The sequence below is a fragment of the Hypanus sabinus genome, chromosome 18 (genome assembly GCF_030144855.1).
Source record: "Hypanus sabinus isolate sHypSab1 chromosome 18, sHypSab1.hap1, whole genome shotgun sequence".
Lineage (NCBI taxonomy): Eukaryota > Metazoa > Chordata > Chondrichthyes > Myliobatiformes > Dasyatidae > Hypanus > Hypanus sabinus.
In genome coordinates this window covers 9,512,309-9,538,937 of record NC_082723.1, presented here as the reverse complement: position 1 = coordinate 9,538,937, position 26,629 = coordinate 9,512,309, and the positions used below count along the sequence as shown (strand labels likewise).

General features: G+C 45.8%; 1 protein-coding gene across 1 annotated transcript; it reads right to left on the bottom strand.

Moving 5' to 3' along the window:
- Nucleotides 1-6,493: 6,493 nt before the first annotated feature.
- Nucleotides 6,494-17,342, bottom strand: LOC132407317 (zinc finger protein 229-like). Its single transcript, XM_059993649.1, has 4 exons — nt 17,127-17,342; nt 16,093-16,261; nt 12,807-13,018; nt 6,494-9,244 (listed from the first exon to the last, which is right to left on the bottom strand). Exon 4 carries the CDS (start codon nt 8,750-8,752, stop codon nt 7,478-7,480), a length of 1,275 nt encoding a protein of 424 aa, XP_059849632.1. The 5' UTR covers nt 8,753-9,244; nt 12,807-13,018; nt 16,093-16,261; nt 17,127-17,342; the 3' UTR covers nt 6,494-7,477.
- Between the last annotated feature and the right edge of the window lie 9,287 nt (nt 17,343-26,629).

The window sequence follows — 26,629 nt, the reverse complement described above, 5'->3', positions numbered from 1 at the left end:
GAAGACGCCAAAATAAGCAAGTTGGGTGGAGCCGGGAAGAGCACAAACGGGAAGGTAGAAGCTGAAGCCAGATGCGTCGGATGGGGGGGGGGGCGCGGGGGGATGATGTGTGGCTAGGGGTGATAATGGGAAAACGCAAAGAGAGCTGGAGAAGAAGGAATCTGGTAGGATAGAGTGGATCATGGCAGAAAGGGAAGTAGCAGGGGACCGGAGGGAGGTGATTGGCAGGTGAGGAGCAGAGGAGGAAGCCATGTGGTGAAATGAATAGGAGGGAAAACACCGGAAAGCAGAGATGTCTCTGTTCATGTCATAAGATTGGAGGCTCCACAGAGGGAATATATATGCAGGTTACTCCTCCAACCTGAGGGTGCTCATGTGGCAGAAAAGGAGACACCAGGCCGACATTTCGGACCGGGAATGGGCATTGGAATTGAAACGGTTGGCCACTGGGAAATTCTGCTTTTTGTTGTTGGAGCTGAGGTACTCGACACAGCGTTAATTAATTTGAAGAAAGCATGTCTGTATGAAACGTCGGCAGTTTATTCATCTCGATAGATATTGGCTTATACGTTGAGTTCTTTCAGCATTTTGTATGTATTCTGATTATTGTGATTAACGGTTTTCGTGCGAACATTATCTTCTTTAGCCTGGATGCGATATCACTTTAAGACTCTTCACTATATTGCAGGAGCGTACAAACATATCCTATTTAATATTTCTATTGAAAGATTTATAACTGGGACAATTTCCCGGAGCGGATCTATAACTGAGACAAAGCCTAGGGAGTCTGGGAATGGACCGAATTTACAATAGGAATCATGAAACCCAGAGGTGAGACAGAGAGACTTTCACGGCAGCATTCACTGACTTCTCCAATCGTCATTTCTTCGTCCTCGAGATTTTGCAATTTCGTGTGAAGCTCTCCATACCTCATCATATTTTGGATTTTACCTGAATGAAATCATACTTATTTTACCCCAGCTGTTGGAAAACACGTCAGCCTTGTGTACAATTGAATACTCATCGTGCTAGAGTGAGTATAAATAAATGACCGTGGAGATTCATCGGTTCAGAGTTTCTTCAGCGAGATCGTGGGCAGCTCGAATACAGGGTGAATCACACACGGAATGCATGAAACTATCTACTGTATGAGAAGGATATATTACTTGATCGTTGCTGTTATTGGTGTCCCTGGTAGGAACAGACGCGAACTAATATTTGCAGTTCAATGTGCGCAGTCTTTGGACCCATTCAGTTACCGACAGCGTTGTGATGCCGGTGTATTAGTGATTGTGGTGCAGTCATTGTGACAGAACTCTTGTGGTCGGTTAGAAGCTTCCTTGCAGTTTAATCAGTAGACAAGGCTGAAAAAAAAACCCAGACATTAACTGAAACAGATGTAGAGTGGAAGATCGGGGAGATGGATATATTTTGTGGACATGACAGGCAGCTTTGATTTATCAAGGTAAAACCGCTATCAAAGTAAACTCCAATTCTCCAGAGCGCTCGGCACCATCCAGGGCTACGGCGTGTTTTTTTTTTTCCGCACCAATAGTTCAAGATGTTTTAATTTAAAATTGAAAGTAATTGCGCTGTGTTTGAAAAAAATGCTACAAGGTTGAAGAGAACGCGGAGAGCGAAACCCTGGTGAGATTCACTTGTGTGTTCAATCTCGGACAATCGGGAGTTTTGAAAATTCAAATCGTGTCACTGTGCGTTTTAGTTTACAAGGGTTTATTTCCACGCCTTATTATCGGTGAAGAGGAGTTTCACCAACCTGTTAGATGCGTTTGTTAGATGCCTGACGGGGTGAAGTCCATGCAATACTCTGGTCTGGAAAAATAAACATCGAACCATTTTGAATAATGCTTCTGTAATTTGGAACAGGTCAGGAAGAATGTGCAAAAAAAAAGAAAATGGGAATTTCCTGATCTGATCCCTTGAAGGAACCGCGTCCAAGTGTTGTTGCAGAATTTAAAAGCAGCGAGCCCAGCTGGGCCAGCGAGGGCAGGTAACAAACGGGAGTCGAAAAGGAGATGGATGCCTGCGAACAGAGGAAGTAAATGTGCCACAAACTTTGAACGTTGTAAATGGACAACCTCAGAGGCAGCGGGGCGTAGCGACATGCCATGAGTGCCAGGATATCAAGGAAGTGCAGAGGTATCCAAACTTTACACATCGGTCGTAAAGCTCCCTTGGCGATCAGTTGACAGGGCCTCATTCCCGAATCCTGCTCCTCTTGCAGTACCGAGAATGCAAACATTCTCCCTGCTTGCGCGCCACTGCGGAGTCTGCGAAGCACGATTTAAACCTTTTAAACCTCCAGTAATGAGCGCCCGCCAGGTTTGATTGTTCTCTCTTTACAGCTTATTTCTGTCCCACAGAGCGTGAGACAGTAATTTATTCATTCCTTCTGCTTCCCCCCCCCACCCCCCAAATGAATTTAGTGGCGATTGTGATCCTGTCCCGGGGAACGTGCGGCCTCTCCACCTGCACCACTCGCTACCTGGTGGCCATGGCAACGGTGGATATATTGACCATTGTCTTGGTGGTGATAATGTTTTGTGGCCGCTCAGTTATTATTACTTCCCTGGGACTTTCCTTGAAATCACCCCTGTATGCAGTGTGATTGCTGCCCTGACAGAGACAGCCACAGACTCCTCTGTCTGGTCCACTGTCAGCTTTACCTTTGATCGGTTTGTCGTCATCTGTTGGAAGAGGTGGAGAGTAAAGTTTTGCACCGGAAAAACTGCGTCTGTGGTTCTGATAACAACCACTGCTCTGGTCTGTTTGAATCATGTGCCCTACTTCTTTATATTACAACCTGTGAAAGTGATTGACAATATACCCGGAGACTGCGTTCCAAAGACGGGATACTATACGGATCCCGGGTGGGTGGGATATGAGTGCCCTACTACAGTTCTAACGTCATTACTCCTGTTCTTGTTAAAAATACTCCTCAACAACCTGACAGTCAGACACATGTTGGTGACTAATCGCGTCCAAAAGAGTTGAAAGGTCAGAACAACGTGGAGAACCGCAGTGACCCAGAGATAGAGAGCAGGAGGAGGTCTGTGATCTTACTTCTCACCATCTCCGGAAGCTTCATCATCCTCTGGTCAGTGGATATTGCCCAATTGTTTATAACACCATTGCTGGATTGGATCAGAATTATTAGAATTATTTGGAATACATTTCTTCAACACACAGGATACATACAAACGATATTAAGTTGCTGCACAGACGTGATTATTTATGGTGACTCAGTCCAAGTTCAGACAGCAATTCGTCAGCGCAGTGAAATATCCGCTCACGTCAATTAGTCAACTAATTAACAAACAAAATATCTAAGCTCTTCTCGGAGGCGGTTGCAGTGATTTCGATCTGGACACTGCAGAATGGACGGTCACCGAAGAACGAGGCAGCGGGGAGAATAAAACTTGTTTAGAGCCCGAGAGAGGACAACACAGGCAAACACACATTCACACCTTCAGCCCGCGGCGTCCAACTCCTATCTCACCCTAGCTTTTCTGTTTATTTGCCCAGCATATTTCGGCCCCTGTCACCGCCACAACCCTGTCGGTAATGATAAAGCGGGAGAGCACCCGAGGGCATTCAAAAGCTTATCAGCAAAATTGCATCTCATTTGTTACTTCAGTCTTTTGCGTCAGGATGAAATGAAAAAGAAAGTCACCAGTCTAAGGAGCTTACAGTAAACCTCGCACTTGTCCTTGGTATCAAATAAAGCTGTTGAGGAGAAATGATTAACACTACAGAACTCCTTGATTTGGTTCATAATTGTGCAAATTACCATGGAACACCCAAATTCCTACTCCAAGGAGAAATGTCACCTCCCTTCCTGATTTATTAAAAATTTCCATCCGAGCAAACTGCACGTTGAATCTGCTCTGTATTTACTGCAGTACAATCGCATGTTTAATATTATTTTTAATCTATTTTTCTCAGGTAAAACGTGACGCATGGACGTGTACAAAGAACCGATCTCTGAACTACGACGAATTGTCAGACTATACCAGCGATGTTCATTATTGTCCTGCAGGTCTAATTGTTTAATGTTAGTGTGGAGTCACTTGGGATGTTACGAGCCCCATATATTACAACTGGGACAATGTATACCCTGTTCATGCATCGCAGACTTTCATTTTCCTCTTTCACTTCAGCATATTTCAGGTTTTTTCGCGTATTGATTTCAGCGTGCTGTGGGTGGGAATGCCTGTATCTATTCAGTAAATCTAATTTGCATGTTTATCCTGTGATATTATATCCGGACGGGATCATGTATCGCCCTATCTCTAATAACGGATCGGTAGTAATGCAATTGTTTGACTCCGAATCTAAAACTGGATCAGGCTTGTATTGATTGTCATCTATAGTATCTTTCATGATCGTCTCTTAAAGCAGGATTTTGGTGAATGACACTTGCCACTTGATGGCGGCTGTGTAAGCAATCATACGGCGTATTCTGCTTCAGAACCCGAGAAAGGCACAACACTTCGTCTTGAGTTTGTTAGTCTTTTAAAGTGTATTTTTGTTATCTTTGTGTCAACCGCCTAGTCCTCTATTGACACAAGGAGTGCAATGCTTCTTCCTGTGTCCCAGCGCCACGACCTTTTTTGGAAGTGCCTGCTCTACTAATGGTCGGTCAGATCTGATGCCTTAAGTTAGAGGCAGCTTATCGCCCCACCAAGATTCTTTAATGTCCCCCTGGCGAGTGTTATTTGATCCTAAAGCCATCTTAGGACATGTAACCGCCCCAGAGGGTATAACTGTTCTATTGTGATCATTTCTTCATCTTTCTGGTCTGAGCTTTCATTGCAGTCTGTTTTCATTAATGAAAATACATCCTTAGAAGAGTTACAGTGAGTGGGACAGAGGGAATGGGACTCCCTCAACACTGTGAGCGTGTGCAGCTCCCTCAACAACTTCCTCGCTCCTCTCCATAGTGCACTCACTATCTTCCACTCACTTTCTCCCTACTCTTCACCCTCCTCTCAATTCTCAGCACACCTTGCTCTCTGCTTCTCTCATTCTCCATTTCCTCCTCTCCCCTCTTATCCTACTACATCCTCTCCCACTTCCTCACTTGCCGCTCCTACTCCGCTCACTCTCACCTCTCTTCTCCCCTTTCTGTCTACAAACCACACCCCCACCCCGACTCTGAATCTCAACCCGTGCTCACTCCGGGATAGCAACCCGACCCTTTCAATATGCAATGGTGACATCGTCAAGATAATTAGCCTTTGGTGACATCGGAACATACTGACGTTTTTGAGTTGGATGAAGCAGAGGAGGGAGAGAAAGATACAGAGAGATAGAGGAAGAGGGAGAAAGAGAGAAGGGGGAAGTCGGAGATAGAGAGAGAAAGAGGGGAGGGACGGATGGAGGGAGGAGAGAACAGGCTAAGTGGTGGTTGTGAAAAAGAGGGAGAGAGAATCGAGAGACTGTAGGAGTGTTAGTGAGAGACTGAGGAGAGATGGGAGGGAAGTGTTGGAGGCGAGAAACATAGGGGAGAGAGACGGTGGCAACAACCAGTGAGGGGAGAGAATGGCGAGAAGAGTGAGATGGACATGGGTGAGAAATAAACGGGGAACGAGTGAGGGGGCAGAAAGAGGCATGAGAGCGAATGACAGAGGAGAGGGATTGGAGGGAATATGAGAGGGAAGAGAGATGGGGAGTTAAACTAGGATAGAAACCACAGATTGAGACGGTGGAGATATACAAGGGAAAGGGACTGGCTCTTTGATAACTCTGTAGATCAGTGAGAGAGAAACTGACAGGGATCAAAAAGGGCCGCATTTTAAATGGAGACATATGGAAATTTCTAAAATCCTTTATCTTCCATGCAAATTCCTTTAGGATCAGTGAAGTGTCTATCTATCTGAGTGTAGGCAGCTGACTTGGTACATTTGAGCTGGAGATAGAGGGGGATGGGCACAGAAGCATAGATCAGTCATGGCCATGTTGAATAAACATAAGACTTCCTCCTCATCTCTCTTATGAATTGATTTCCCTGTAGTCTGAGGGTGTACCCCTGGTCCTGGGCTATGCATTATGGGAAACATCCTCTCCATATCGTCTCTATCTTGGCTTTAGAAGTATTCGGGATACCTGCCCATAATTCTAAACAGAGGGAACAGCACAGAGTCATCATATACCGTGAGCTGTAGTCTTGTTCAGCAGCTTCAGCTGCAGCACCTTGTTCAGAACCATCTGAAAATCCAAACAAACAACACCCACCACCTTTCTTATTTCACCAAAGAATTCCAACAGATTTGTCTGGGAAGATTTCTCCTGAGGAAAACCATGCCAACTTTGGCCATACAGGGGAGGATTTGAAGGGACTGTCATGGAACAGAATCTCTGGCAGGGTCCAGCTGGCCAGAGTTGACTCTCTACTGTACACTGGGTGTGTTATAAATTCACTTAAGTACCAGAAACAGAGTTTAAAATAAACTGATTTATTTGTCTCAAATCCAGAATATTAAACTCCAGTCCCATTAAGGGTGGATGTGCAGCAGAAGAAACTCCTCCCATGCCCAGTGACCAGGCTGCAGAACTGGGTGTGTTGAGCAGCAGCAATAATTGCAGAGTTCAGCACCGACAGTCACTCTCAAAATTGCATTCAGCAATAGTGATGGACAAATATCCAGCATGCAACTCATTTAAACTTTCTCCCCAGTGTGAACCCGGTAGTGTGTCACAAGTGTAACATGCTGCAATGTTTCACTGCTAATGTAATGGCCTCTCTGTAATGTTTCAATGCTGAAGTAATGGTTTCTCTGTAGGACTAGATATAAGAGGGATTTGGTGTGCGGGGCAATCCAACGAGAGAAAATTTCTTTCTTGTGAGTCTGGAAGAGAAAATTTGTGGTCTTTCGCTAGGGAGAGATGAGAAGACGTGAATGGAGAGAGCGTGCAATTTTTCTCTGTTTACTTTACTAACCCTATAGTCAAAGTAAGAAATATAAAGCACAATCGTTTAATCACATATGGTGTACTGTTTGTTATTTCAGGAAACTGATCTGTAACAGGGGACACATCACACAGCATCCACCCAAACAAGATCTCTCAAGTTTGGCCGGGCTGGGGGCTATCTCCCCCTGCATTAAGCTGCTAGCCGAAGCGAGAGTTACATAAGCTGAGATGACTGAGTGAATCACTTCCCACATTCACAGCAGGAGAATGGCCTCTCCCCATTGTGAACTCAATGATGCACATTTGGTTGATTTGGCTGAGAGAATCTCTTCCCAAAGTCTGAGCAGGTGATCAGCCTCTACTCAGTGTGAACTCACTGGTGTCTCTGTAGTTGAGATGACCATGTGAATCCCTTCCCGCAGTCCGAGCAGGTGAATGGCTGCTCCCTGGTGTGAACTCTCTGATGTACCTTCAGTTGGGATGAGTAATTGAATCCCTTCCCGCAGTTTGAGCAGGTGAACGGCCTCTCTCCAGTGTGAACTCACTGATGTACCTTCAGTTGGGATGACTGAGTGAATCCCTTCCCACAGTCTGAGCAGGTGAATGGCCTCTCCCCAGTGAAAAATCGCTGGTGTACCAGAAGTTTAGATGACTGAGTGAATCCCTCCCCGCAGTCCGAGCAGGTGAACGGCCGCTCCTTTGTGTGAACTGACTGGTGTCTCAGTAGGTGAGATGAGCAAGAGAATCCCTTCCCACAATCCGAGCAGGTGAACGGCCACTCCCTTGTGTGAACTCGTTGGTGAGCCATTAGGTAAGACGACCGAATGAATCCTTTCCCACAGTCTGAGCAGGTGAATGGCCTCTCACCAGTGTGAACTTGCTGATGTGTCTTCAGGTTAGATGAGCAAATGAATCCCTTCCCACAGTCCGAGCAGGTGAACGGCCGCTCCCCGGTGTGAACTCGCTGGTGTTTCATTAGGGAGGATGACTGAGTGAATCCTGTCCCACAGTATGAGCAGGTGAATGGCCTCTCCCCAGTGTGAATTCGCTGATGTACCTTCAGTTGAGATGACCGAGTAAATCCCTTCCCACATTCCGAGCAGGTGAACAGCCTCTCCCCAATGTGAACTCGCTGGTGTACCATCAGGTCAGATGACCGAGTGAATCCCTTTCCACAGTCCAAGCAGGAGAACGGCCTCTCCCCAGTGTGAACTCGCTGATGTACCTTCAGGTTAGATGAGGAAATAAATCCCCTCCCACAGTCTGAGCAGGTGAACGGCCTCTCCCCAGTGTGAACTCGCTGATGTATCATCAGTTGAGATGAGGAAGTGAATCCCTTCCCACAGTCTGAGCAGGTGAACGGCCTCTCCCCAGTGTGAACTCGCTGATGTACCTTTAGGTCAGATGATCGAGTGAATCCCTTTCCACAGACCAAGCAGGAGAACGGCCTCTCCCCAGTGTGAACTCGCTGATGTACCTTTAGGTCAGATGACCGAGTGAATCCCTTTCCACAGTCTGAGCAGGTGAATGGCCTCTCCCCAGTGTGAACTCGCTGATGTATCAGCAGTTGAGATGAGGAAGTGAATCCCTTCCCACAGTCTGAGCAAGTGAACGGCCTCTCCCCAGTGTGAACTTGCTGATGTACCTTTAGGTCAGATGACCGAGTGAATCCTTTCCCACAGCCTGAGCAGGTGAACGGCCTCTCCCCACTGTGAACTCGCTGATGTACCTTTAGGTCAGATGGCCGAGTGAATCCTTTCCCACAGTCTGAGCAGGTGAACGGCCTCTCCCCAGTGTGAACTCGCAGATGAGCCATTAGGTCAGATTAGCAAGTGAATCCCCTCCCACAGTCTGAGCAGGTGAACCGCCACTCCCCAGTGTGAACTCACTGGTGAGACATTATGTCAGATGACCGAGTGGATTTTTCCCGACTAGTTCAGCAGATGACCAGCCTCCGCCCAGTGTGAACCGACTGGTGTGTCCACAGCTGGAAAGACCGACTGGATCCCTTCTCACACACAGAACAGGTGAATGGCCTTGTCCCAGTGTGAACTTGCTGATGAATCTTCAGTTGAGATGACCGACTGAATCCATTCCCACTGTCTGAGCAGGTGAATGCGTTCCCCCCATGTAAAATGACAGGCGTGCCAGTCGGTCAGATGATCAAGTGAATCCCCTCCCCACAGTCTGAACAGGAATGAAGATGAAGTGAATCCCTTGTTCCAATTCTTAAATATCTGGTCAGAGACAGCAAAACTGGCATGATCTGTTTGAGATTCCAGTAGACAAATTCCTCATCATTTTCAACCTGTAAAAAGATTTACAAAATCCATCAATGGGTGCAGGACAAGATTTCAGATGAGGTCACTGACTTGTCAAGGTGTGATATGGCTTCACACTGTTACAGTGAAGTTCAACCCAAGTTGGAGAGAGAAGTCATCTTCTAACTGGGCACAATGCTAATATCTGGAATGACCATCATATTCTCTGATGCTCCTCCTGTCTATATGAGAATGGGCATTTCTGCCATCCCCAATCTGTGACCTGGCTCAGTTTGACTCTCTCCATTGGTATTATTTCCTTTTCCCACTGAGCTGCATGGGTTCCTGGCCCCACAGTAACTGAAACACTCTCACGCAAATAGCCGGTACTCATTCCATGCACCCACCACTCTCTGTGTAAAAAAACTAACCCCTGACATCCCTTCGATATCTATTTCCAAGCACCTTAAAACTACGCCCCTCATGTTAGCCACTTTAGACCTGGGGGAAAAAGCCTCTGGCGATACACACGATCAATGCCCCTCAACATCTTTTCACCTAAAATATGGACTAAACAGAAACAAGGGAATCATACATTGCTTTGAGGTTTTGTTAGAAGTCTACAAAATTATTAGGGTACAGATAGGGTAAATGCAAGCAGCATTTTCCACTGAGGTTGGGCGGGATGATAACCAGAGGTCATGGGTAAGTGGCAAAGGCAAAGGTGTGGAAAAGCTCTTCACTGAAATAGTTGTGAGAGTGTGGAATGAGATGTCAGCATGAGTGATGAATATGAGCTCAGTTTCAACATTTTAAAGAAGTTTTGGGAGCCTGGATGGTAGGGTTATGGAGGGCGATGGTCCCGGTTCAGGTAGTTGCATTAGACAGCTTAAATGTTTTTTCAGCGTTGACTAGATGGGCCAAATAGCCTGTTTCCATACTGAACTTCTCCAGGTTTCTGTGACAGAGAAGCTGGACAAACTTGTTTGGAAGGAAAAAGGTAGGAGTGACAACAGAGCAGCAAAGGCTGGAGTTTCTGGGAGCAATTCGGGAGCTAAGTGATCGATACATCCCAAAGAAGTGAAAGTATTGGAAAGGCAGGAGGACACAACTGTGGCTAAAATGAGAAGCCAAAGCCAACATAAAAGCCAAAGAGAGGGCAAACAAAAGAGCAAAAACTATTGGGAAGCTTTTGGAAACCAACAGTAGACAACTAAAAAAAAGTCAGATGAGCTCAGTGTGTGGAATCATGATATTGTAGTCATTAATGAGTCTTGGTAGCACCCAACCATCTGAGGCATTTAAACATATAACCATACAACAATCACAGTAAGGAAACAGGCCATCTCGGCCCTCCTAGTCCATGCCGAACTCTTAATCTCACCTAGTCCCACCTACCCACACTCAGCCCATATCCCTCCACTCCATATACCTATCTAATTTTACCTTAAATGACACAAACTGAACTGGCCTCTACTACTTCTACAGGAAGCTCATTCCACACAGCTATCACTCTCTGAGTAAAGAAATACCCCCTCGTGTTTCCCTTAAACTTTTGCCCCCTAACTCTCAAATCATGTCCTCGTTTGAATCTCCCCTACTCTCAATGGAAACTGCCTATTCACCTCAACTCTATCTATCCCTCTCAAAATTTTAAATGCCCCACCAACCTTCTACGCTCCAATGAATAGAGACCTAACTTTCTCTGTAACTTAAGTGCTGAAACCCAGGTAACATCCTAGTAAATTGTCTCTGCACTCTCTCTAACTTATTGATATCTTTCCTATAATTCGGTGACCAGAACTGTACACAATATTCTAAATTTGGCCTTACCAATGCCTTGTACAATTTCAACATTACATCCCAACTTCTGTACTCAATGCTCTGATTGATAAAGGCCAGCGTTCCAAAAGCCTTCTTCACCACCCTATCTACATGAGACTCCACCTTCAGGGAACTATGCACTGTTATTCCTAGATCTCTCTGTTCCACTGCATTCGTCAAGGTCCTACCATTTACCCTGTATGTTCTATTTGGATTATTCCTGCCAAAATGTAGAACCTCACAATTCTCAGCATTAAACTCCAATTGCCAATGTTCAGCCCATTCTTCTAAACGGCATAAATTTCCCTGCAAGCTTTGAAAACCCACATCATTATCCACAGCACCTCCTACCTTAGTATCATCGGCATACTTACTAATCCAATTTACCACCCCATCATCCAGATCATTTATGTATATTACAAACAACATTGGGCCAAAACAGATCCCTGAAGCACCCCGCTAGTCACCAGCCTCCATCCCGATAACCAATTATCCACCACTACTCTCTGTCATTTCCATCTAGCCACTGTTGAATCCCTTTTATTACTCCAGCATTAATACCTAACAACTGAACCTTCTTAACTAACCTTCCATGTGGAACTTTGTCAAAGGCTTTGCTGAAGTCCATATAGACTACATCCACTGCCTTACCCTCGTCAACATTCCTCGTAACTTCTTCAAAAAATTCAATAAGTTTTGTCAAACATGCTCTTCCACGCACAAATCCATGCTGGCTACTCCTAATCAGATCTATCCAGATAATTATAAATACTATCTCTAAGAATACCTTCCATTAATTTACCCACCACTGATGTCAAACTGACAGGTCTATAATTGCTAGGCTTACTTCTAGAACCCGTTTTAAACAATTAAAAATTTTAAACAATTTAGAGGAACAAAATATCTGGGGCCTCAATATCTCTTAAAAACCCAGGTTCCCTGCACCAGTTACCATTCAACCTTTATTTTGGCAGGCACATACAAGCTCTACATCCTCAAAATTTCACTTCTGAAGGCCTCCCACTTACCAAGTACTCCTTTGCCAGAAAACACCCTGTCCCAAACCACACTTGTCAGATCCTTTCTGATACACAGAATTGACCTTTCTCCAATTGTGAATCTCAACCCGTGATCCAGACCTCTCTTTTTCCATACTTACTTTGAATCTCATGGCATTATGATCACTAATTTCTATCACCAGCTCTGGATCATTTCCTTACAGCTTACTGCACACTTCTATGTCGGGAATCCTACCTACTGAGTAAGGGCACATTTGAAAAACTCTACCCCATCTAGTCCTTTTACATTATGGGGTCACAGATAATATCTGGAAAGTTAAAATCACTTACTGAATCAACCTTTGTTTCTCGGCATGGTCTGTGATCTCTCTGGAAATTTGTTCCTCTAAATCCCTCAGACTGTTGGGTGCAACCAAGTCCCAAGAATGGCTACAATATCATAATTCCCTGTCCTGAGCTCATCTGGCTTTCCTGCGATGCGTCCTGCATTATGATATACACAGCTCAGCACATTCATCGCACCATGCTCAACCATTTGATTGCTGACTCTACCTGAGGTCTGAACAACATCTGACTGACTGAACAAACTCTCCCTCATTGTCACAAAAACAAAGGAGCTGATTGTGGAGGACAGGAGGAATGGAGGCAGACTAACCCCTATTGACGTCAATGGACCTGGAGTTAAGATGGTGAACAGCTTTAAGTTCCTCAACATAAACATCACCAAGGATCTCAAATGGTCCGTACATACCAGCTGTGTTCTCACCTCAGATGGCTGAAGAAGCTTCGTTTGGGCCGCAAATCCTAAGAGCTTTCTACAGGGAGACAATTGAGAGCATCCTGACTGGTTGCATCACTGCCTGGTACGGGAACTGTACTTTCCTTAATCGCAGGAACCTGCAGAGAGTGGTGCAGACAACCCAGTGCATCTGTAGATGTGAACTTCCCATGATTGGTGGAACAGAATAAAGTGAACTCCTGAAAAAGATAAGGTTATGAACTGATTGTGGTGTGGTTATATATCCGGCGAATTTAACTTTACACCATGAAAAGTATTCCATTTGGATACATCACACCTTTGTGTGGCTACTCTCTTCTGTTGACTTCAAGAAATAGCACAGAACTGTGGACTTCGCTGAGCACATCATGGAAACAAGCCTCCCCTCCATGGACTCGCTCTATACTTCCTGCTGCCTCAGTAAATCAGGCAACATTAGATTCCCAGAAGTCCAGGCCAGACATTTTCAATTCTCAACCACCCATCGGGTTGAAGATAAATGAAAACATAAAAACAGAAAACGTCCCATCAGGCCTAGGGACATTTTCCATTCTGCTGTTATAAGCAAACTTAATATTCCTCAGCTTCCTTCTTGCATTGGTAGGGATATGTCATGAATATGATATGTAACATGAAACATTGGCTACACTTCAGCAAGTTGAAAGAGTGGAATGGGGTCAATGAAAAAAATGCCCACCCACAATGAGAGGACATGACAGATCTGGATTTCACTCCCTTGTCTGAACGGAATAAAAATAAAACTGCACAACCATGAGAAACAAACCCACAGACGTAAGGTACCACACATGTGACGTCAGACCCCAGTGTAGAAAACCCGTGCATGACATCAGGTATGTGGAGGGGGGAGTGGATAGGATTTTTGGTTCCATGGCTCTCTTCCAGGGAAGGTGGGACCTGTAAAGAAGGGACCACAACAAGAGAGAAGGTTCATTGGAAATTGAAGATCTGAAGGCAGATAAGTCACCTGGACCTGATGGTTTACACCCACAGTTCTGAAAGAGGTGGGTGGACAGATTGTGCAGGCATTACTAATGATCCTTCAAGAATCACTAAATTCAGAAATGGCTCTGGAAGACTGAAAAATTGCAGAAGTCACTCCACTCTTCAAGAAGCGAGAGAGGCAGAAGAAAGGAAACTATAGGCCACTTAGACTGACAGTGGTTTGAAAGATGTTGGAGTCGATTGTTAAGTATGTGAGTTCGGGGTACTTGGAGGCACAACATAAAATAGGCCAGAGTCAGCATTGTTTCCGCAAGGGAAAATCTTGCCCAATGAACTTGGTGGAATGCTTTGAGAAATAATAAGCAGGGTAGACAAATGAGAATTGGTTGATATTCTGTACTTGGATTTTCAGACCTTTGACAAGGTGCCACACACGAGGCTCCTTAACGAGCTCCGAGCCTGGTTGGGTGGTGATGAGGAAGGAGCTGATCTCGGGTTTACATTGTTATGTGTGATGAGAAAACCATGGGGAGATGGGGTCCAGAGTTGGCCTCCCGTGAACTATGCTGCTAACGAGAGGGAGAGATAATGAAGGGGAGAGGCGCCATGCTGCATATGCTGATAATGAGAGAGAAACAAGGATTTAAAATTATGGCTTCTTCACTGATTGTTGACTTTACTTCCAAGGACTTTGCCTGCTTGAGTGAATCCTTGCTGACACAGCAGAGTGGTGCCAGGTGCCTGGTGAGACAGGAGGGAGTGGCCAGTTTGATGGACATGATCAGTTGATGGATGGCTGGAACCCCGACAGGGGAGATAAAAGACGAGTCTGCTGAGACACAGCCAGACATGCCACTGGACACTGAACGAGTGTTGTGCACCCACAGGAAGGTGCGGGATTGGAGGACCGATTCGGGGGAATCGTTCCAAAGCTCACAGTGTGTGAAGGCGGGCCGGTGTGGGCTTGTGTGTGTGCCCATCCTCCCCTGGGTGACAAGTCCAGCACTGAGGAATGGTCTAGCCAGGAATGGAAGGGTCATAATCAATGACCACAACAGTACAAAAGAACAAGAAGACAACGGAAGGTTTGCCTGCTGCAGCCGCTCATCTCTCTTTCTCTCTCTCTCTCTCTCTCTCTCTCTCTCTCTCTCTCACTCTCTCCAATGTCACAACAGCAACTACCTCAACCCAAACTGAACTCTGCATTATCTGAAGACTATTCATTTATCCCTAGACTACGATAGATCTCGGTTTTAATTCTTATTTCTACACTTCTGTATTTATCATTGCTAGCCTGTTATATATGTATATTTGCATTTTTGATTCTGTCTTACTTTGTTTATTAATAAACACCTGTAGTTACAGTACCACCAGACTCCAACATATCATTCCATTTCTCCTGGTTTGGTTGCACAGCTACGGGGTACGTGACAACGCAAATCGAAGGTCGGTTGCGGGGGAAAGGGCCGGGATGGAGGCAGACGGCTGGACAGTCTGACCCTGGCATGTAGGATCAGTTAGTTGTGGTTCCCAAGCTGTGAGAGTGGATGTTGGTGACATGAATCTGTTTGTGTGTACGGGTGTGGGGTAGATGGTGGGAAAGTTGTGGGGCTACTGGCCGGTGGAGAGAGGTTGGGGATGTGGGTTATTGGGCACAGTGCGACCCGGGAGGAATGGTCCAAGGGCAGATTACGTTGTGAGCAAGGGAGGATTTGGTCCATTGCATCATACAGTTTTCAGGAAGCAACAAATCTCTCTTTATATTAATCACTGTCTAATCTTGCTGCTACCATTGTGTTTGTCTCAGAGCCCAGAGTCTGGGAACAGTTCGATGTTAGGAAGCAGATGGTGATGATGGGAGGCTGTTTATTGGAGTCAAGGCCCATGTCTCCTGGAGCTCCCTGGGGTGACACCCATTGCTACTTGTCATCGATGTCAATAATCTGGTTGAGAATGTACAGGGTATGGGTAGTGAGTCTGCAGCAAGTAATTGCAAACAATTACTTCTTTTTGCAAGACAGTAAATATAAACACCCCTCTTTCCCTCTCCACACTCAGAACTGACCAAAACCTAATTCAGAAGTTGTAAGTTCTTCAAGGAAGCACTGAGGGAATGTGTGTGATTTTAAAGAGCTGTGTTACTGACAGCACATTAGCAGATCTGGAGTGATTGCAACTGGGTCTGATAGAGGCATAACTGGTATTTCTGGGCACATTCACCTCAATCCAATTATTCCCTACCTTCCACATAGTATACCTACCACAGTTATGTGATGCCTAAAGGACCAGTGTACGAGAAAATGAGACTCACCAATCTTTCTCCTGACTGAATCAATGGAAACTCTGAGTCAGAAGGTTTCTCTCCAGTCGGTTCTCTCAGTCCTCGGGCTGTTTCACGTGTTGCTGTTCCCTCGTCTTCAGTTGTGGTTTGCTTCCAGTTGTGGGTTTTTCTTCCAATAAATCTCTCACCGCAGGTGTAACTTTAACATGAGATATAAAGAAGCATGTTAATAATACAAAGGAGAAAAAAATCTATCTGCTCACTGAAATCTAAAAACTGAAGACAATTATAATGATCCCACTGTCCCTGCCACATCACAAAACCTGATATGGGATAGGAAGGCGTTATCATTCAGTTTAGGTAAGACATAAGATGCAGGGACAGAATTAGGTGATTTGATCCATGGAGTCTGCTCCACCACTCAACCATGGCTGAGATTTATTCTGACACCATATTCCTGCCTTGCTCCAGGTACCCTGATGATCCTTAGCAATCATGAACATATTAACCTCTGTCATAAATATACCCAAATGGCAGCTTCAAACAACCTCTGAGGCAAAATCCCACAGATCAGCCATCTTTTGGCTGAAGAAATTTGTCTCATCTCAGTTTTAAAGGGAAGCATGTTTACTCTGACGCTGTGCTGTCAATCGCAGACTTTCCATCTAATGGAAACATCCTCTCCATGTCCACTGTATTCAGGCTTTTCAGCATTCGGTAGGTTTACTTCACCATACATCCCTCCACCACCCCCACCATCCCGCATCGCATCACCATTCATCCGCGGACGGTGGACACACACCACGTGATCATGCGTCCGAAGCGGAGGGCGGAGCCGATCTGCGGCGCACAGACTCATGTGACCTGTTGGCGGGAGTTACGTTTCAATTCTGCGAAAATACACAGCCTGGGCTCCTGGTTTGGATCGTTTAATGCAGATTCACTGAAGCCGACACATTTCTGACGAGCCCAGATAACTGGGTACGAAATGAGAAATTGGCCCTCGGTTCGGAGCTCATGGCCAACATCGGATCTCCCCGCTCGGGATCGCTCTCAGTACTCACCGATGCGAAAGTGATATCTTCGGCCCGCAGACAGCGATCTCGACCCCCGGCTCCGCACCCAGGAGGCGGGAACCCTTAGCCGATCCCGGAGCAGATGTACTGGGGAAGCGAGCACGCCGCCCGCCTGTAGACTGTGAGCATGCGCGAAGTAATTGTTGCATCATCACGAGGGCGGGGCCTCGGACACAGACGCCCAGATGCTGCGCATCTGCTGTTAAATGGGAGGGGCAAACGATATCAAGTGACCGGTGGGGTGTCCCTCCCCCCCAGGGCTGGAGGGTACTGCATAGGGCAGTGCCCTGCAATAAGTTTTTCAGTTTGTACATGGACTTCCCACCCGCATGCCACTTCTGCGGGCTGGAGGAGACCGTGTACCACATGTACATGGAGTGTGTGAGGCTGCAGCCTCTTTTTGCATATTTGCGTGGGCTGCTTCTCGCCTTCTGGCTGCATTTTAGTCCCACCCTGTTTATATAAGGAAGGGGGCATGGAGGGATGAGGATGTCCTAGTCAACTTGCTCCTGGGGCTGGCGAAATCCGCCATCCGAGGGTCTTGGAAACGGGTGGCGGGAGGATCTCCCCGGGCAGACTGCCTGGCAATGTTTAGGGGGTATGTTCGTGCTCGGGTAACTATTGAAAAGGAACACGCGCAGTCCACAGTGGCCTTGGAGGAGTTTCGAGACCGTTGGGCTCCGCGGGGTGTAAATGCCATCGTGGATAGAGATGGCAACATTCTGGTGTAATGTCTATTGTCTATTTGTAGTGCAGTAATTGTGTTTGCCACTGTTTTGTATGTATTGTATAGCACCGAAATTTGTAATAAAGGATTTTGTAATAAAAAAAAGAGCAAGATCCAGATCCCCATCACTCTGTAAACAAGCAAACGCCGTTCACATCGCCCCTCACCCTAAATGTGTTAGACATTTCAACCCGCAGGAAAAAATATATCGTCTGTCCACTGTATCTATTCCTCTCGTAATCTTATCAACATCCATCCAGTCTCACCCCAGCCTGCGCCGCTCTGGAGAAAACAACACAAGTTTGTCCAACCTCTCGTTATAGCTCATGCCCTCTAATCCAGGCAGCATCCTGGTAAACCTCTTCTGCGCCCTCTCCAAACCCCGACATCCTTCCGAGAATGGGGGCGCCCAGAACTGTATTAAATACTCCAGATGTGGCCTAACTAGTTTTATAAAACTATGTTACGAACTGTAATGTTTGAGAAACGAACCATCAGCAATAGAGTTCACACTGGAGTCTGGTTTTGATGGTAAACCATTTCTTTTTTTAGTATCTCCATACCGTAACTTAACGAAACAAAGGAAAGTTAACAGTGTTATGTGTATACATGTGTAAATATAACTGCCAAATTATCGAGCCTGAGGGAACAAAGCTTAGAGTCTTGAGACGGTAAAGTTGAAAGTTCAGTAATCCCCCGGAATAAATGATGGGAGACAGATATTTGTGATCCAGGGTAAAAGGTAGAAAAAATGGCCGTTACTTCGAAACAGCCGTCGTCGAAGTTCTTATCCGTTGAATCTGTCCATATACGAGTTATCAGCGAAAGTGACTTGTCACAGGAATACCGTCTACCAAGGATTACCACACAACATACCCAGGCAAGGGTTAACACAAGATATTCCACAATCCATTCCATGGATTATACGAAGTGACAGCCACACGCATTCGTTGTTGTTCCGTGTAGCGATGATCAACCCACTCTTGTGGGCAGAGGAGAGTTCCAAGCCTCAGCTGCGACTAACTGAAGCTATCAGCTTTTCCAGTCTCTCTCTTTCTCTCTTTAGACTGGCCGACTGCCTGTCTGCAGATCGCTCTCTCTCTCTTATGGTCAACCCACAGTTAGCGCTGTCAGCCTGTGACTGACGTCATAGTCCCGCCTCCTCACGCCGGCGCTCTTAAAGAAACAGTCACAGTACGACCGCAGGCTCGTAACAGCTGCAACACAACCTCCCGACATTTGAACTCAAAGCTTCAACTAATAAAGATAACCACGCCATTTGCCTTCTTAACCACTCGGTCAATCTGTGCAGTCTCTTTCAGGGAGCGATGAACTTGGAGTCTAAGATCCCTCTGATCACCAATACTCTTCAGGGTTTTGCATTTAACAGTGTACTGTCTCTTTACATTCGACCTAACGAGCAGCCGAGATGATCATCACTAATCAAATCTCACAGAGATTTCTCTGGTCCTGTTGAATTTATTGCCAAGTGCACAAATACGGGAAGGTACAGGTACAGAGAAACACTGACTTGTGGCAGCATCACAGGCAAGTACATTCAGATAACACGCGGATCACCAATTATATGATTCTCTGTCAGTAACAATCTATAAACATGTCATTAACCGGATATAAAATACAGTACATTCTGTCATGATCTACATTAAAATGTGCAATAACAGACTTGAACATGTTGAATTTGGCCCCTATCTCTATTCTTCCTGTAATCCACAACCAGCTTCTTTGTTTTTGACACAATGAGGGAGAGATTGTTTTCTTGACACCACTGTGTCGGGGTGATGGCTTCTTCTCTGTCGGTTGCCTCGTTAATATTTGAGATTAGTCCAGTCAGAGTAATGTCGTCAGCAAATTAGCAGAGTGGAGCTGTGGGTGGCGACACAAGTCATGAGACGAAAGGAGGGGGCCAAGGAGACAACCCTGTGGGGTATGTGTGCTGAGGGTCAGAGAGACAGATGTAAGGGAGCTCACTCTTACCACCTGCTGGCGATCTGACAGAAATTCCACGATCCAGCTACGCAAGGCAGGGTGAAGGCCGAGGTCTCTGAGCTTCTTGTCGATACTTCACGCCTTCGTATGGCTTCTGCTCTGCCCATGAATGCAAGGAACTGCAGAGAACTTTGGAGAACAGAGAACATCAGAGAAACAAGTCTCCCCTCCATGGGCTCTTCCTACACTTCCCCAGCCTCGGAAAAGCAGGCCATGTACTCAAAGATCCTCAGAATCTGGACATTCTTGCTGCAAAACCCTCTCCCCCATCGGGGAAGAGATACAAAAGCTTTTAAGCGCGAACCACCAGGCTCAAGGTCGGCTTCCTGTCTGCGGTTATAAGCCAAATGAATGATAAAATGGACTCGACCTCACAGTGTAACTCGACGTGATCCTGTACCAGATGTCTATCTACACTGCACTTTCTCTGCAGCCATAATGCTTTGTTACAGTTATCGTTTTGTCGTATCTCAGCTCAATGTACTGTCGTAATGTATTGATCTGTGTAGATGGTACGTCGGGCAAGATTTTCACTGTAGCTCAGTACGTGATAAGAATAAACAAATACCACATTTTAATTGTGTGGAAATATTAGACAGACTGAGCTTCTGCTTTGGAAACTCAGAAGGAAACTTAACTGAACAGTTGTCGTTTCTGAAGAATGCAAATAATTAGAAAAGGCTTCAATCTCGCATTCCCATCTGCGGTAACTGGGATCAGGTGACCGGTGGTGGGTCTCCCATATCAATATCAGAATCAGCTTTAATAGCACCGGCATATGTCATGAAATCCGTTGTCTCTGCAGCAGCAGGAGAACTTAATTCATAACAATAGATTTTAACAGCTATGAATTACAAAAATATTCACATTAAGTCGTTAACTGATATAAGTAGTGCAAAAATAAAAATAAATGTAATAAACATGTAATTGTGTGGCAATTCTGGAGCAAAGCTTGAGTAAACTACACATTTATGAGGAGCTCAGAAAAATGGAAAAGGCTATATTCTCATATGAATAGTTCATATACCCAGAACTATTGGCTGCACTTTGACGGGTCGAAACAGTAGAATAGACAATAAGACCATAAAATATTGGAGCAGTAGTTGGCCATTCGGCGAAACAATTCTGCTCCTCCATTCAATCATGGGCTGATCCAATTCTTCCAGTCAACCCCACTCCCCTGCCATCACGCCATACCCTTTGATGTGCTGGCTAATCAATAATCTATTTATCTCTACCTGAAATGCACACAATGACTTGGCTCCTCAGCCACTTATGACAACAAATTCCACACATTCCCCACCCACTGATTTAAGTAATTTATCCGTATCTTTGTTCTAAATGGACGTCCTTTAATTCAGCAGTCATGACCTCTTGTCCTAGAATCCCCTAACATGGGAAACTAACTTTCCCATATCTAATCTGTTCAGACCGTTTAGCATTGAGAATATTTCTATGAGATCCCCATTATTCTCCTGAAGTCCAGGGAATACAGCCCAACGGAATCATTCTCGGGAATCTTCTCTGAACCCTCTCTAATGTCAGTATGATGATGTGGCATCCGTCGGTCTCGAGAGACCATGGATCTGCGCCTGGAGATTTCTGATTCAGCTGCTGATGGTGGTGCAGCGTCTGTTGTGGCTGTACAGGCCCACACGGGAGTGACAGTCTTGGTTGCAGCGATTGCATTTGAAGACGCTCTCCTCCAATGTTGCCGTGTTGTTGTCTTTTCGGCGAGCGCGCTTTTCCTCGGCGGCAAGCCTCAGTTTCTCTCCTCCGCGCTCCAGCCCTCTGTGCAGTTCTCGTCTCCAGCGTGAGCGATCGTTCGCGACGTCCTCCCGTCTCTTGACGTCCAGGTCCGTATAATGTCAGTGTATCATTTTTAAAATTAGGATCTCAAAATTGCACACAATAGTCTGAGTGATATCACGAGTGCCTTAAAGAGACTCACCATTGCATCCCTGCTCCTATATGCTATACCTCTAGAAATGAATGTCAGTATTGCATTTGCCTTCTTCACCACCGACTCAACCTGGAAGTCAACCTTTAGGGTATCTTGCAGAAGGACTTCCAAGTCCACTTGTATCTCTGCATTTAGAATTCTCTCCCCATCTAAATAATTGCCCGCCCGTTTATTTCTTCCACCAATTTAGTACACTTTACAACTTAGTATTTCATTTGCCACTTTTTTGCCTATTCCACTAAACTATCTAAGTATCTCTGCAGGCTCTCCGTTTCCTCAACACTACCTGCTCCTGCACCTATCTTGGTATCATCGGAAAATTTAGCCACAAATCCATTAATGCTGTAGTCGAAATCATTGACATACATCGTAAATCTCTTAATTCGACCTACAGCGACCTTCCAATCCTATGTCATCTAATTCCAATGATTTAATCTTATTTGTTGTACTCAGGGCCACACCACTTCCTGTGCCCACTCACCTATCTTTCTGATACACCTTGTATCCTTGGACGTTCAGTTCCCAATGCCAGCCATTCTTTAGCCAAGTTTCACAGATGGCCACAGCGTCAAATTTGCCAATCCTGAATTTCAAGATCGTCCATTCTATTCCTTATGCTGCGTGCATTCAAATACAACACTCAGTCCAGCATTTGTTGCTTTCTGTTTTAATTGCACCACGACTCTATTGCCCTGTAACTCATGCCACTGGCTTTGATTAAACTTTGTCTCCCGCCTGTTCTTTCTCTAATCTCTGTTGCACGCTGTCTTTGATTTATTTGTGTTTTCCCCTTCCTCATCCCAATCACTCCGGTTCCCATCTCCCTGCAAATTCATTTAAACCCTCACCAACAGCTTTATTAAATCTGCCCGCCAGGATACTGGACCGCTTTGTATTCAGGTGTAGCCCATCAGTTTTGTACAGGTCGTACCTCCCCCGAAAGGGACCCCAATGATCCAGGAATCTGAAGCCCTGCCCCCTACACAAGTCTCTCAGCCGCACATTAATACGCCTGATCATGCTATTCTTTCATCGCTAACACGTGGCGCAGGCAGCAATCCTGAGATTGTTACCCCAGAGGCCCACAGGGGTCTGAGTTGGCAACGTTTCTGTTTACGTTCTATGTCAATGCATCGGATGACAGTATTGATGGCCCTGTGGCCAAATTTACGAATGAAGTCGAATATTGAAAGGACTGGATAGAGAGGTCGTGGAGGGCTACAGTATCTGGTCGCAATGCCATAAATACAACTTAAATATACAAACGATAGGCTTGCTCCTCGGCTTGAGATTCCAAATTGGAGAATGGCGCTTTATTCACAAATTCCTCATAACCCGCAGTGACTGTGCACTGATCCCGGCAATGGAACCCGCCACTGCAGCCTCACAGTGCACTATGTACTGACTGCAAGCTACGACGTTGCATGTGAATAGCCTCCCCTCCTCCAACTCCACTCTTTCTGCGTCACCAGTAGACTGGGACATCTCACATCTCGCTGCCTCCGCCAGGTCATTAAACTGTGAACAAATGTGGTCGGGGACTGATCTCTGGGGTACTCCAAATGCTACCACCTTCCAGTCTGAAAACAAGCCACTCATCCAGCCACACACTACCGGCAGTTTGTCGATCTCCAACGAAAAAGCCTAATCACCTAATCCTGAGGGTCAATACAATTGCTGACTCTGAGTTTACCACCGTCAAATGCCAGGGGGGGACATAATAATCAGAAAGTCTCTAGTCGCAGCCGTGTAAATAAAATGTGATTTCAGTAGGTGTGTGGTGCATGACAATACACAATTGGTGCCGGCGTAGGCCATTCGGCCCTTCGAGCCAGCAACGCTATTCAATGCGACCATGGCTGATCATCCACAATCAGTACCCCATTCCTGCCTTCTCCCCGTATCCCTTGACTCCGCTATCTTTTAGAGCTCTATTTAACTCTTTCTTGAAGGCATCCAGGGAATTGGCCTTCACTGCCTTCTGCAGCAGAGCATTCAATAGATCCTCATCCCTCTGGGTGAAAATTTCCTGAACTCCGTTCTAAATGGCCTACCCCTTATTCTTAAACTGTGGCCTTTGGTTCCGGACTTCCCCAACATTGGGAACATGTTTCCTGCCTCCAGCGTTTCCAATCCATTAAAAAAAAATTATCGGTTCCAATCAGATCCCCTCTCATCCTTCTAAGAATGTGAAAGAGACAGACAAACAGCCAAGTCACAGACTGATGAAGGGGAGGAATGTTCCATTTTGATAAAGAGAGGGAAGCAGAGTGTTTGATATTGCTCCTGATGCCGGAACGTAGCCAGTTAGAAGTTGAAGTCTTGTTCCTCCAAATTGTTTTGAGCTGTGACAGTGTTTTTATCAGAAGACACTTTTTCAGAAGGCATTCGATAAGCTGCCACATAGGAGATTGGTGAGTAAAATCAGAGCTCATGGCATTGGGGGCAGGGTTTCAACATGGATAGAAAACTGGTTGGCAGATAGAAAGCAAAGGGTAGCAGTGAATGGGTGTATCTCGGACTGGCTGGAGGTGACTAGTGGGGTACCACAGGGCTCTGTATTGGGACGACAGCTCTTTACGATTTATATCAACGATTTAGCTGAGGGCATTGAAAACTATATCAGCAAGTTTGCTGACGATACGAAACTGGGTGGCAGTGTGACATGCGAAGAGGACGTTAGGAGAATACAGGGAGACTTGGATAGGCTGAGTGAGTGGGCAGATACTTGGCAGATGTCATTCAATGTGAATAAATGTGAAGTTATCCACTTTGGAAGCAGGAACAAGAGGGCAGAGTATTGTCTGAACGGTGTAGAGTTAGGTAAGGGAGAAATGCAAAGAGACCTAGGAGTCCTAGTTCATCAGTCAATGAAGGTGAATGAGCAAGATCAACAGGCAGTGAAGAGGCCAAATGGAATGTTGGCCTTTATTACAAGGGGAATTGAGTACAAGACCAAGGATGTCCTTTTGCATTTGTACAGGGCCCTGGTGAGACCACACCTGGAATATTGTGTACAGTTTTGGTCTCCAGGTTTAAGGAAGGACATTCTGGCAATTGAGGAAGTGCAGCATAGATTCACTTGGTTGATTCTTGGGATGGCAGGGCTGTCTTACGCAGAGAGATTGGAGAGATTGGGCTTGTACACAATGGAATTGAGGAAATTGAGAGGGGATCTGATTGAAACGTTTAAGATAATTAAAGGATTTGATAGGATTGAGGCAGGAAATATGTTCCAGATGTTGGGAGAGTCCAGTACCAGAGGGCATGGATTGAGAATAAGAGGTCAGTTATTTAAAACAGAGTTGAGGAAAAACTTCTTCTCCCAGAGAGTTGTGGAGGTGTGGAATGCACTGCCTCGGAAGACGGTGGAGGCCAATTCTATGGATGCTTTCAAGAAGGAGCTAGATAGATATCTGATGGATAGGGGAATCAAGGGATATGGGGACAAGGCAGGGACTGGGTATTGATAGTGAATGATCAGCCATGATCTCAGAATGGCGGTGCAGACTCAGTCACGCAGAAACATCGGCTGCACTTCAGCAGATAAAAACAGTGGAATGAAACATGCTGAAAATATTGCAGGAAAAGAACATTCTCCACCCACGATGAGAGGAAGTGACAGATCTGGATCTCACTCCCTTGTCTGAATGGGTGAAAGATGAAGCTACACGTACACGTAGAGCAGTGACCCACTGATGCTGCAGATCTGCAGAGAAACGTGAACAGGAAACGGGATGAGGTGACGGGTGGAGGTCTCCCACCTGAACCGGTGACTCCGCTCCACACCCTTCACATGCTGTCCGACCCATCCATCGCATTTCTCACATTTTTCCATACTTACACCCGATACGTGTTTAGTTTATCCCTCCATATCTTCCCTGTCCCTGCCCCTCCATCTCCAGGTCACGGAGTCATGGGCTCATTTCCCATCCCAGTACAACACACAATTCAGATCCAAACAGGAAATGTTCAGTGTTCATTTAAATCAGTCTATGTTTATAAACACTAATTTCTATTCACATTCCTCCAACCTCACTGGACAGGAACACAGAATCATCAAATAAGAAACTGCAAGAGAAGGCCATTCAGCCCCTCTAACCATCAACAAGATGGTGGCTGCTCTCCCATCTCACATGCTTCTGCACGATGCTCATTTCCTCGGTCCCTTCGGTCTCCACAGATCTGTTTTATGTGAGAACAATCACCGAGCCTTCACCGTCCTCTGTGGTGGGGTTTTAGGGACATTCCCCACCCTCAGAGTGGAGATAGACTCTTTAAAGTCAGTAATTAATTCAGACAGCTGATCGCTGAGAGGAATTAAATTTATTGGTCATTAAATTTCGCGCAGATTCGTTTGGACGGATTTGATGTGGAGTTCGGGATGTCACAGTGAAAGGGCCGGGGGGCCGAACACTCTCCGTTGTCCAAACATCCTTCCAGGTGAGGTGACACTTCACCTGTGAATCTTCCGGGGTTGCCTATTGTGTCCGCTGCTCCCGATGCGGCCGCCTCTACACAGGTGATACCAGCTCCTCCGCAGTTGTGCAGGGTAGGGTTGCTTTTTTTGGGGGGCGGATCGATGTTATTGTTCCCTTTTGTGCGGGAGGGGTGGGTTTTGAGGATCGATGATCGGGATGCCGTTCTTTTTGATGCGGGGGGTGGGGTGGGAGTTTGATTTTTTCTCTCTGAATGACTTTCATGCTCTTTCTTCGTTTTGTGGTTCTCTGAAAAAAGAAAACGCAACAGTTGTTTATGGATACCTGCTTTGATAATAAACTGACCTTTGAATTA